Below are 12,378 nucleotides of genomic sequence, written 5' to 3'. Positions count from 1 at the left end.
TGTCTACAATCCAGCTTTTAGTTTAATCTTCAGTGAGTTTAATAGATTAATTAAACTCACCTTGCCACCTAACCTGTCACGCTTTGGGCTTGAAAATACGGGAAATGCCGCCTGGAGTGGGAGGAGAGGGCGAATGAACGAACGTAAGATGGGGTGGAGGGGAGGAAATAGACCAGCGGACTGCCGAACCGTTAGACCGGGGGACGAACACGGGGGGAAGCAATACGGGATATTTACGACACCTTCACTGGTCACACTCAGAAACTCATCTACCAGCCATGTACGATGCGCTCCGCCACCCGTTTCTTCAGACCGGGATATGAAATTTATTGTGCGGTTCGTCGGTAAAGCTACATTTACACGGTAAGCATCAGCTACTCAGCCGCCCGCCCTGTTCAGGCTATCCGCTCACCTCAGCGCTCTTCCCGCCGTTCGCTTTCAACCAGCAGCCCCGGAGGAGAAATGCTGCCGTACTCCAGGCATTCCCCCAGTCATTTTAAGGATGCTTATTGGTTCCCCAAAAACGATAAAAAGTCGGGCATTATCATCAATCAATTAAATCCCCACGGGCCAATCTTGAAGATTGGACTTTATGCCGCTGAGACTTAGCTTTTGTCAACAACTCAGAGGCGGAAGTGAGAGCTCCGCGCAACGCAAATGAAGTCCCGGCCGGAACACGGTGCGCCAACTAATAAAACATAAATTAACGAAGCTTCGAGGCAGGTAAATTTTCCTCGAGGAATTTTAGTAATCGAGGTACTCGAATCATTCGAGGAATCGTTTCAGCCCTACTGAATTTGATAGGCGGTTCCTTGGTTAGTACAGGTGGAGGATCTCTGATCTAGAACAAGCTTTCCATGGATCGCATGTAAAGCTTTTTTTATTTTTATGTTACCATATTTTTTGGTAACATTGGTTTCAATGTTACCAGACTAAAGCAAAGACTTGGAAGAAAATATTGTGATAACATCTTTGACTCATAGCACTAAACTCTGATGGCTGATGTTTGCTAACCAACCAGCTGATTTTTCTCATCGTTTGAACTAATTTTCAACTGCTGGTTCCATGTCAGTGTCAATAAGTATCAATACATTTAAGAATACAACTAAACATGACGATCGCATGCTATTTAGTGGGATGACAAGTTAAATGAAGGAGTATTCGCTAAACCTTAAACACAGTGTGCATTCAATACATTTCTGCCTAAGAATCAAAACTAAACCACAGCTGAACTAAACTCCAGATTTGATCCACAGCTCTTAATCCCCACCCTCACAGACGTTAGGACGATCTAACAGAAGCCAGATTTACCCTTATTTACAGCGCAGAGTAATAAGCTATGATAAGTTTCCAGCAATATCCAGCATAATATGGCAAAATAAGGGCCTCCTGCATCTTTGACAGGCAGACAAAGCAAAGTCATTCTTGCACTGACTGGAGGATACCCACATCTATGGAAATATGACACATTCTCCTGTTTGGCATTTATGGTGTCCAAACACAGAACATAATATCACCTCAGCAGCAGCTGCCATCAATCAAGAACAACTCATTATATTTCTATGCTACATCCACAAGAGTCCAAGAAAGGCAATGCAAGATTTATGTTTGGGTTTTCATTCGACAAACTGACTTAAATTTGACTTTAGAGGGAAATAGAGCTTCTAATGAGATCAGCCTGAATGAAAGTTTGTTCTAATGAATTTAATGCCTCACTTTACATGAATTTAATCCGTTATTGGATCTTTAGAGATACAAAGTATACCTGTCCACATTCTGTAAGTTTACTGTATTTCAAAAGAAATAAAAACAACAACTACATGGGAACATTGAATCATTATAAGCTGAACAAATCTAAAGAGCTTACCAGTCTGTTCTCATCAAACACCTCAAACAGAAGCCGATGGCTCCTGGGATTTACCTGAAACACAAAGCAGAAGATCAGAATGGCTCCAGCTTTACTAATCCAACAAGGGATGCTGGGCTGTTTACATTTTTAACATGCTTTCAAATATAAGCCAAGTTATACAGTTTATCTTCTATTAGTGACAACAACAATGTAAGCTTAAAATGTACATGCATCCATGCTTGAATGTGGTTGTTGACTTATTATATTTTGAGCGAAACTTACTCGGAAATAGAATTCTTCGTTCCATTTTGGATCCAGAGTCTTCAAGTAACATGAAATAAGAAAAAACATATATATTTATACAAATACCATAAAATGCAGCAGGTTCAGGTGCTGTTTAGTCACCTTTTTAATGGTCTTAGTCTGCAGACTTGTGATTTCTCCATTGACGGGATCATAAAGAGACAGTCTGGTGTACGGATCACTGCAACAGAAAAGCAGAGAGAAGTATGGGATCAAACTTAGAAATCAAGAAGATTTGCTTTGGTTCTTCATTTCTTCTGTAACATTTTTTATTTATCTCTGAGGGAAGCAAAACATAATTTGTTTGATTTCTAACAGGAAAAAACACAAAGCCACATTAGCTCTGGTGACTCACTGCTCACATAATGACTGCAGTTAAAGCGGTAATGATTCGAGTTAGAGTTCATTGAAGCCACATCCATCTTGCACATTACATTATTCATTACCCACGTCTAACTGCTGAAGTGTTTTGGTATTGCATAGGGCAAAACCACTGGTACTTCTGAAACTATTTCACATCATGTTACAACCACAATATTCAATGTTGAGATTTAATGTGCTAGACCAACACAAAGTAGTGCATACATCCAATGCTTTTGCAAATAAAAAAATCTGGAAAGTATTTTTGAGTCAACCAGTACAACCACCTTTTGAAATGAATTCCTAGAAGTGCTTCATACTTTGCTAGTGTAATCTCACTTTCAAGTAATGCTACATCTTTTAGAACAATTTCTCAAGCTACTTCACTAAATCATGAAGCTTTTTGGCCTGTCACAATACTCAATAAATCAGTTAATGGTATGATAAATTGAAGCAAACTTAATAATTTCTAATTTCATGACTTATGATTTGTCTCTTTCTACCATAAAATGGATAATAAAAGTCTTCAGTCTGGAGTTTTGGTTTCAACTAAACCTTATTTTGAAGGATAAATTTGTTACCTGTTTTTTCTGTCATTTACTTTGGATATTCAAAATGTCTTCTACTTCCACTGTTTAAATGTTCATTGGAATGTGTTCCTGAATTATTATTGCATTATTACCATTATATTACTAGTAAATTGTCTCCAAACAACAACATTATCGGTTATTGTGTTAAGTTCTGGATGATTAGTCATCCAGAAACATTGGTTATTGTGACAGGCCTAGAAGTTTTAACGGAAAATGCACCAGTTTGCAAACAAACTTCATGTTATTTTCTATCTGCTGAGTCCGTTGTGCTATTTAGAGATCATATAATAAACAGTAGTTGCTGTTACTGGAATGACTTTGCACTGTTCTAACACGGATACATTACTGTACAGTACTGGTGTTTTTCTTCTAATTTGTTATTTTGTAATAATGATGTTACTGTTTTTGTGTTTGTTTCATTATTTTGAAACCAGATCAGAACCTGTACGTCACTTTTTATTTTGTTTTTATGGTTACATTATTTTCAGAAATTAAATCAGATCAAAGCAATTAAATACTTTTGGGTCTTACATGAATAATTATTGGATTAGTCTATTGCATTGACTACATACTTGTGGATATAAATTGGAGCCGCTTGTTTTGTAAAAGGAATTGTAAAAGGTGACATCTACTGTGAATCGGTTCTGTATAAAAGAGAGGTGACAGCAACATTTGTATCTCATTGGATTGCCCTAGATTTGATTTGAGTAAATACAAATGCATGCAAAAATATTTCTCTTTTTGTTTGTAGAGTATAATTTTCATCTGCATCACAGTAATCCACTACTTCATGTAGGTCTTTCACATAAAATCCCTTGAAGTTTTTGTTTGTGATGTGACAAAAATGAGGAAATGTTAAAGAGTTAAATACATACATTTGAAAGGCACCATGGGTTACAGACAAAAGAAGGAAGAAAAATCTCAGAATAACAACAAAAAAGAGATCATCATTGTATCTGTAAGTCTTGAAGAGGCATAAGTTACCAACATAAAACCAATAAAAGAGATGGAAATATGTTAGCAACCCACCAAAGTTTTACCAGAAGTATCTTCCCAAAAACCACAGTCACTCATTTCAGTATTCCTGGGGCATGATCTTTAAACATAACAAATCAGTTATTTCTGTTTCCTTTTATTTTTTTATTTTTTTTATTTTTTTTGCTGTTACGTTCCAATATTTTAAAAACACAATTGAAAATAAATCAGAAGATTTTTTTCAAGGTGTGTTCCTACACTCTTTAACAAGTCTTGTTGGCTCTTAAAGCCTGGAGAAAAGACACAAAGGGTTTGGACACTGACTTGATCTTGGTTTGACCTCATTCTGGTAAATAGTAGTGAATAGTGAAGAAGTGACATGATAAGCCCGGTAGTGGGCTAAATATTAATGTAACAGCAGTCCGTAGCAATATATTGGAAAAAGTACTTACTGATATACTGAACTGGTCTCTTGACTCCTTGTCAATAAAACAGAAGGTGTAGGTGAAGTCACTATCATGCTGTTTTGTTTTAATTGTTGAGTGTTTTGACTGTACCTGCTGTGGTTACTGACTTGTTAAAAACCTCTGCATCAATCATTTCACAAGAATAAGGATTTTCCAACAGAATTACAAAGACACAACACTTCTTGTTTACGAGGCAATGTTTTGCAAAAGCAGCTGACGAGCCACGGGCGGGACGCTGGTGGCAGGTTTTCTAGCTTTCTGATGGATTTAAAAATATTTTGGAGGAAACTATAGAACAAAAAAACAACCTCAAGCAGATCTCTGCTGGTAGATGACACCTTGTGACTGTGCAGAGATGGAAATCAATGTTTTGCTAATAGCAGGTTTCTGTGATGGCAATAGTTTTTGTTTGCAGCATTTTTCTGGTGCATTTGTGTTTTTTGGAGTTTGCTGTGTTTTCTCCCTCTGCCGTTATTGTGTCATGACTGAAACTTATTGTTTATTTAATAGCAAGCTAACTTCCATTTACTTAAATATTACATTTAAGCAATGACATTGTAAAAAGAAAAAAGAAAAAAAGAAAAACTTACCTTGCGCCCAGTATGTCTTTCTTGGCCAGTCCAATTCCAGCAATGACTTTTACTTTAAGGATTCTGGACGTTTCCTAAATGAACAATAATAATTAAAAAAAACAACAACAAGGAAATAAAACCAAAACAAAAGTTAAACCATGTAACGACGACTGGATTGATGTTTAATCCAGAGCAGGCATCATTTTGTAAAGTCATATAATCTCAATGAATTACTGGTATAAAACACATTAAGATATTTTCACCTCATTTTTAAGTTCTTTGTTTTTTTTTCATTCATAAAATACCAAAAAATTTCAATTTTAACAAGCTAAATTAATAATGACACAAAAGTGGCTTCTAACTGTCAAATTAAAAACAGGACTGTAACCCTGAGTGGGGCTTGGAGTACAAAATGTGGGATGAACAAATTTAGACCAAAAAAATAACAATAATTAAAGATGAATAAAACAAGACATACAATTTAGGAAGCTGCTTACAAGATGATTCAATGTTTATGGGCAGACCAGCATCTTTATTTACTTATTTATTTTTGTCACCTGCATGTATAGTTGCTTCTATACATCAGTATGTAAGTGTTATTTTTGGCTCAACATAGTATGTTTCGTCAGATGACTGGCTTGTTTTGCAGTGATTAAATCTTGCTGGTGTTATAAAAGGGCCTATAAAAGTTTATGGTTCATACTTGAGTAAAATGTTCCTAGATAAAATGCACAAACTGCAAAGAAACATACAAAGATTATTTTCAATCGATAAATAATCATCTTGGACCCCAGAAAATGAAGAATAAACTATGATCAAACTAAATAGAATACTTTTACAAACCATTGCGTATATAATCTTAGTTGTTTTCAGTTATAAACATACAAAACTTGCATAATGTTACTTTAAAAGGAATATACTCCTTACACCCATTGTTCATCGAATATAGCCATCAATATAGTTTATAACTAGGATTAAAAATTCACCAGATATTGGCTGAATCCCTTGTGTAATTTATTAGCACTTGAAATGAAGTGTCCATGTTTAAAAACTATCAAAATGTTCCTCTTACTCTTAAATTCTGTTTTAACTCCAATTGACAGAGTTAACAAACAGATCAGATTTATATACAGACTATGCAACTAAATCAATCACTTAGACTGAAATTACACTAGTTGTGATTCAATGCAGTCAAGTTCAGTTTATTATACCAACAAGTTTTCAATCCAGTTGACTGCATCAAGCAGCAATCCCTTCTCCGAGCAAGAATATGGCGATTTGTGGACAGTTGACTTCATAGAGTTGTTAACTTTACAGCTTTCCGTCGGTATGAAGGAAGTAATCTTCAGCAGTCTTCTTTTGAAAAGTCAATCCTGGTTATTTCTGGGGAAATTCAGATTGATGTTCACTAGCTTTATTTGTTTTTCCACCAACTTATAATCACTAAACCACGCTTGTGTGACATTAAGACCTTTAGCTGCTGCTTAGTTCACCTATGCCTTGGGCTGGCTGTGCATACAGGTGAGCGGAAGAGGCCAAAAACAAAAATCATCTAAAGTAGATCAAGTTCCACATGAATCCTATCAGGCTTTTCTCTCCTCCCACAAAAGCATTGTTTAGGGTATGGGTGACGTAATTTCCTGACAGCGCTTGGCGCTTGAGGACATTCCCCCCCATAAACCCAGTCGTGATTTGCCTATTAAATTTATGAATCATCGTGGGATATCGCAATCAGTGTCATCAATCTGACCCACTGTGATGGGTCTGCGTGGGGCCGTGAAGCCGCTGCTGAAAACAAAGTCTGTTTTATCAAAGTTTGGTGTTTGCGTGCCGAGAAGCAGGAACGCAGGCGTTGACAGTTGGCTTCCTCCCCGACAAACTCGAGCTAGCTCTTAAGTAGTCATATCGATTTTTCCCTCTTATCTTACCCTTCATTTTCTCTCATTTAGCTGACACGAAATCACACTTATCGAAAGTAAACCTATGTTTGAGATAGCTATCCACTACTTTTTCAGTTTTTCTTTTTTTAAGTTTACTTCCCGGATAACAGCAAGCGGGAGAGATGTCAAACGGTCGGGGCGCGTGAGCAGCCTCGGTCACTAACGTTTAGTTAACTCTGGTTTACCTCGTCAGCCTGGAGTCCTCTGATCTGAGAGGCAGAAACAGCAGCCATCATGAGATCCTTCTTCTTCCTCCCAGAGGGCGACACGAAGAACAGTCTGCCCTTATGTGCTCAGGTGTGCCGTCTCTGATAGTCCTTCCGACTGTTTACGCTGACAAGTAACTACCGTGAACCAGACCGAGTGGATAGTTGTGGCCTTATCGTCATTGGTAATAATACCCATCCTCTTCCTCCACCTCCTGCTTCCTCCTCCTTTTTTTTTTTGTTCAGGGTTCCTGCTACAACCGAGTATGGTAGGCCGTTTTGACATTAAATCAATCCACAAAACACTTCTTAGATAACAATATTCTGGTTTTGGCAAATTGCTTCTTGCCAAAATTCTTACAGAGCTTTACTTACTTTAACTTATTTGTACTCAAGTAAAAGTAAAAAGTAGCCATCCAAGAAATTACTCTAGTTAGAGTTTTTAAAAAGTATTTGGTAAAATGACTGCTCAAGTACTCAGTAACTGATCAAATTATCAATCATTTAATATTTAAAAATACAAAATAAATAAACTAAATTAACTTTATTTATAAATAAATAGTTTATTTATAAATAAATAAAGTTTATTTATATTTGTAAATACCAAAATAAATAATTTATTTATAAATAAACAACGTTTATTTATATTTATAAATACCAAAATAAATAATTTATGTATAAATAAACAAAGTTTATTTATAAATAAATGTTATTTATTTATAAATAAATAAATATATTTATTTATAAATAAATAAATAACATTAAGAAGAAATTTTGGTATTTTAAGGACCAAAATGACAAGTAAAATCAGGAAAAACCTTTTTTTTCCCAAATTGGTTTCTTTCAATATAAAACATAAAACCTTAACAAAAACTGCAGGTGTGTGTCTTTGGTAAATTTTTGGTCAAAACATATTTGTTCTTTGTTCAGTGAAGTTACTCACTGTGAGTAGAGAATCCAGACATTTTACTCAACTAAGATACTTCAATATAAAATTACTGAAGTAAAAGTAAAAAAGACAGCGTAGTGAAAATACGCTGTGACAAAAATGTCACTCAAGTAAAAAGATCTGTTAAGAAACATGTGGTGTACTTACTGGCTATTTCCATTTCGCCCAATCCAACTGACTACTTAGACTATCGAAGTTGTTGCTGGCAACTTCAGATGTTTTTTTTAATTTTTTTATCTTTTTCTGATTATTGTTGATCAGTATTTAGAAATATCTATGTTGGTGTTATATTGTACTCCTTAACATTAATTCCTTTTGTAAAAGATGTGGATGTTTAAGTTTACATTGTAAAAAAGTGCTTACAAGAAGAATGACACGTGTGCAACTCAATAAATTGGACAATTATTGAACCATTAATTTATTTTAGTAAATTATTTTAACAAAGATTGACATATTCAAACCTTTCTTTTAGCTAATTATGAACATTTTCTTTATCTGGTTTAAAGGAATCTGAATCTCGTGCTTATTTGATCATTTTCACGTTCCCTTTTTCAGCGTCAGTCTGTGTGGACAGGAAACATATTAATCATGTTTCCTGGGAAAGATCCTTCACACATGAGTCAGCTGATATCCAAAGAAGTAGCAGCAATAAAATTACAATGAAGGGTCAAGTTTTCAAAGTGATTTCCCGTCGACACACTAAAAGCTGATGGCCTGGTGATTGTTCCTGACAATTCGGGTTCTCAGGGATGGACGGGGTTTGTATGCATTGAAATGATATCCTCTGTTAGGGGCCTGTATATTGAGCACCATTTTACCTTTTTGCCTCCCAGATGAGTTGTGGGCTGGAGCTTTATGTGGGATCACAACATAAAGCCAATTCAAAGTCCTCCATTCTGTGCACTTTTCAGAAATCAGAAATGTTTCACACTATATCCACCTTAATGCCAGCCTGGCCATTGCCTTCTTATGCAGTTACGCTTGATTCTCATCTCCCTTCAGTGCTCCTTCTGGGACTTCTCCCATTGAGCTCGATTTCTCCAATAGAGTTCCAACCGAACAAATCAGCAAACAGAAGGAGAAGTTGTGCACATCTTTAAAATTGTAGTTTGCCGTAGTTTGGAAATAGCACCAGGATGTGAACGAAGTCTTTCAGTCCGTGTTGGCCACGCTTCCAAGTATTAAATTAACATTAACAGCCGCCTCATTCGGATCTGCACTTCTCTCTTTGGAGTGTAGGATAGTTGTTTACAGCGCAGACAATCTCCAGTAAGCGTTGAACTGAAGCATTACATACATTTCAGTCAGATACTGAACTCAGAAATTGTATTTCGAGTGCAGTATCTGGATTAACCAAGATATAAAATATGTTTTCTTTCTCAGGCAGTATTCACATTGCAATCCTTAAGGTTTCTTCTCTTGCAATTTTCAGCTTCAGTGATCAGTTCTGTCAAGAAATCTTTCTTTAATTTTACCTGAGTGCTTCAACCTGTGTGTCAAACTTCTGGGCCAGCCTGCAGACAAAAACAACAGTTTTCTGGAAAAGGGCAGAGACCCTGTGACAGTTTTCCTCCTGTGCTCTTGTATTTTCTGCAGATACACACCAGAAAAATTCAGACTTCGTAGTTCTGAGGCTGGAGTTGGTTTAAACATTGCTAGAGATCGCCAGCAGACCACAGTTGCTACTGTTGTTTAGAAAACACACATTTTTCCATAAAACGCATATCACAAAAGGCCAAAATATTCACTTGCAGCAACAGTGGTGTTGATCCAAAGAGATATAAGATTCAAATGAGTACATTGTACATTTTTAAGTTAATCTGACAGACATTGATTAATTTTAAAGTTTTCCCTTCAAAAAGAAAATCCAGACTTGTTAAAGTTAGAGAATGTTTTCATTCTTTTAAATTCTATGAAAACAACATATAATTTAAATTGAGTTCTTACTGTCAAAGGCTAATATATGAATTATGTTAATATTACTGTAATGCATTAAACTTTGTGTCTACATCTCATATAAATCTTTTGGTGTAGTTTCACGCTATCTGTTCTCTCTTGAAAGAAATTATACATATTACTAACAAAATAAACAGATTCAAAATAATTTTCCTTAGATTTTTCCCACAGCAGTGTGAGGAGACCTATTTTCTATATTTTTTATGCTAATACAGTTCTGAAAATGTACAAGCCTGTTATTTATTTATGGCTATAGTAGTTTTCCATTATTTGAGCTCAGCTCTAATTGGGGCCTGCCCATAGCAATGCATAGGGAGAGCAGTGACTGACTTGCAAAAAGCAAGCAAGCAACCAAGTCAGTCACTGCAACTGCGCAAGGCAGTTCATTAACATCTGAACAAACATTAGCATTTCACTGCCACCCACTAGTGCACTTCCTTGCACGCATTAGCATTTTACCTAAAATAAGCTTTTAGCCAATTTATTTACTTATTAGCCATGTTTAGAATACTGATTGGACTGAGTCAATGGGTGACAACATGGTAGTGATACCCCACATTTTACTGATACCATTCATGCTATTATTAGCATTTTGGCTAATTTTACCGTATGCAACATACTGAATGGTACAAGTACAGCTTAGTCCACATGCTTCTGACTCTCCACAGGTTATTGACTACATTGAAGCTTTATTTAGCATTAAGGCTAATTTTTAGCATCGGAACGCTGGGTCCAAACCGACGGGCACACTTTGGCAGGCCCCTTAAAATTTCTGCAGGAATTTTCTAGTATTAGCTCTGCTGCCTTGCAATAAAAAAGTCCCAGCTTCATTGTCACTGTGGCAACGATGAAGTGGGTATAAAAATCTGTACCCAGAATAATTTTTTAAATCTAGATTTTTGATGTAGGAAAGAAGGAGTTGTATTTAAGTTATTAAACAAACAAACATTTCATAAACTAGAGACTTTCAGAAGAAACTTACAGCTTTTCTTAAACTGCCTGAAAGTTTATGATCAGAAGTGATCTATTATGCAGGTATTTAGGACTTTGACTAGGACATTCTGACATGTAAACACAGCATGCTTTGATCTCAATAATCCACTGGCTTTATGTTTAATCGTTTTGCTAGTAGCTGAACCAATCCAAACCAGTCTCAGGTGGTTTCCAGCCTCTAACAACTTCCCCAGAGTCTGCAATTTATAGACTCTTCTCCTGCTTCATCTGAAGGTCTTTTGGGACAGACAGCAGCTCTGAAGTCTGAATGTTTTTTGTTTCTTCTTTGGAAAACATCTCAGTCTCAGTCAGACCGGATAGAGAACATCTGTGAACATCAGATTTTATTATTTTGCTACAAACTAGATTTTTATTTTCTCTTTGACTGGAGCTTTGCAACACATGAATACAATTTGATCTAAGTCCACTGACTGCATGCATGGGTTAGTCCAATCAGTCTCCACTTTTATGCTGAGGAAAACAGCAGAAAGAAGGAAGCATTCCCACAACATGCTGCTGCCACCACCGTGTTTCACTAAGAGAAGGAAACATGATGTTTAATACAACTCTCAAGATGCTGTCTTTGTTTGGGTGTCATTTTCTTGGTGCTGAAATGCTATTTTATGTTAGTCAGAATGTATTATCTTGCATATTTTCTATACGTTCAACTAAATATCCAATTTAAAATTATTTATCTCCTATTTATGGACACAGTAGCTTATGTTTGAGTTTAGCTTCCTTTCCACACCAAAATAGTTATGCTAGATTTAAGTGACTTAAAGAATGTGATGGTCCCTCTTCATTTGGCCTTAGATTAATAAAAATCAGACTAAAAATCAGATCTGTAACATTACTCATTTCACATATAATCTTTAAAGTATTACAGTAATTGGGGAAATAAGGACCTGCATGTAGAGTCTCCTCTTTTGTTAACTTAAAACCTCCTGAGCCTGATCAGGTGCTGGAAGTTGAAAGGAAAGTGTGACATTTAGAAAGTGTGAAAAACTATTCATAATCATTACAAGAAAATATTCTCACTTGGCACTATACAGAGAGGACATTTGTTGCTATGGAAACTCAGACATCTTGCAATATTTCTCATCGAGACATGCATCTTTCACAGAAGAAGATTAGGGCCACTGGAAAAGAAATCTGACTTTAATCTCAGAATAATGACTTGGATCTCAGAATTCTGAGATTAATGTCAGAATTTTGACT

At 35.9% G+C, this 12,378-nt stretch overlaps 1 protein-coding gene across 1 annotated transcript in view; it reads right to left on the bottom strand.

Moving 5' to 3' along the window:
• The window catches only part of nedd4a (NEDD4 E3 ubiquitin protein ligase a), a 38,106-nt gene extending 30,600 nt beyond the window's left edge, over nt 1-7,506 (bottom strand). Inside the window, exons 1-5 of the mRNA XM_014980474.2 lie at nt 7,242-7,506; nt 5,135-5,208; nt 2,255-2,333; nt 2,132-2,170; nt 1,868-1,921 (exon numbers count right to left, since the gene is read on the bottom strand). Coding sequence (XP_014835960.2) covers nt 1,868-1,921; nt 2,132-2,170; nt 2,255-2,333; nt 5,135-5,208; nt 7,242-7,292 — 297 coding nt within the window. The 5' untranslated portion in view covers nt 7,293-7,506. The remainder of the gene's footprint in view (nt 1-1,867; nt 1,922-2,131; nt 2,171-2,254; nt 2,334-5,134; nt 5,209-7,241) is intronic.
• Nucleotides 7,507-12,378: the final 4,872 nt, after the last annotated feature.

This window comes from Poecilia mexicana, unplaced genomic scaffold (genome assembly GCF_051168715.1).
Source record: "Poecilia mexicana isolate PSO_F unplaced genomic scaffold, ASM5116871v1 scaffold_3, whole genome shotgun sequence".
Classification (NCBI taxonomy): domain Eukaryota; kingdom Metazoa; phylum Chordata; class Actinopteri; order Cyprinodontiformes; family Poeciliidae; genus Poecilia; species Poecilia mexicana.
The sequence above is the reverse complement of the archived record's forward strand: the minus strand, read 5'-3'. Positions and strand labels throughout refer to the sequence as shown.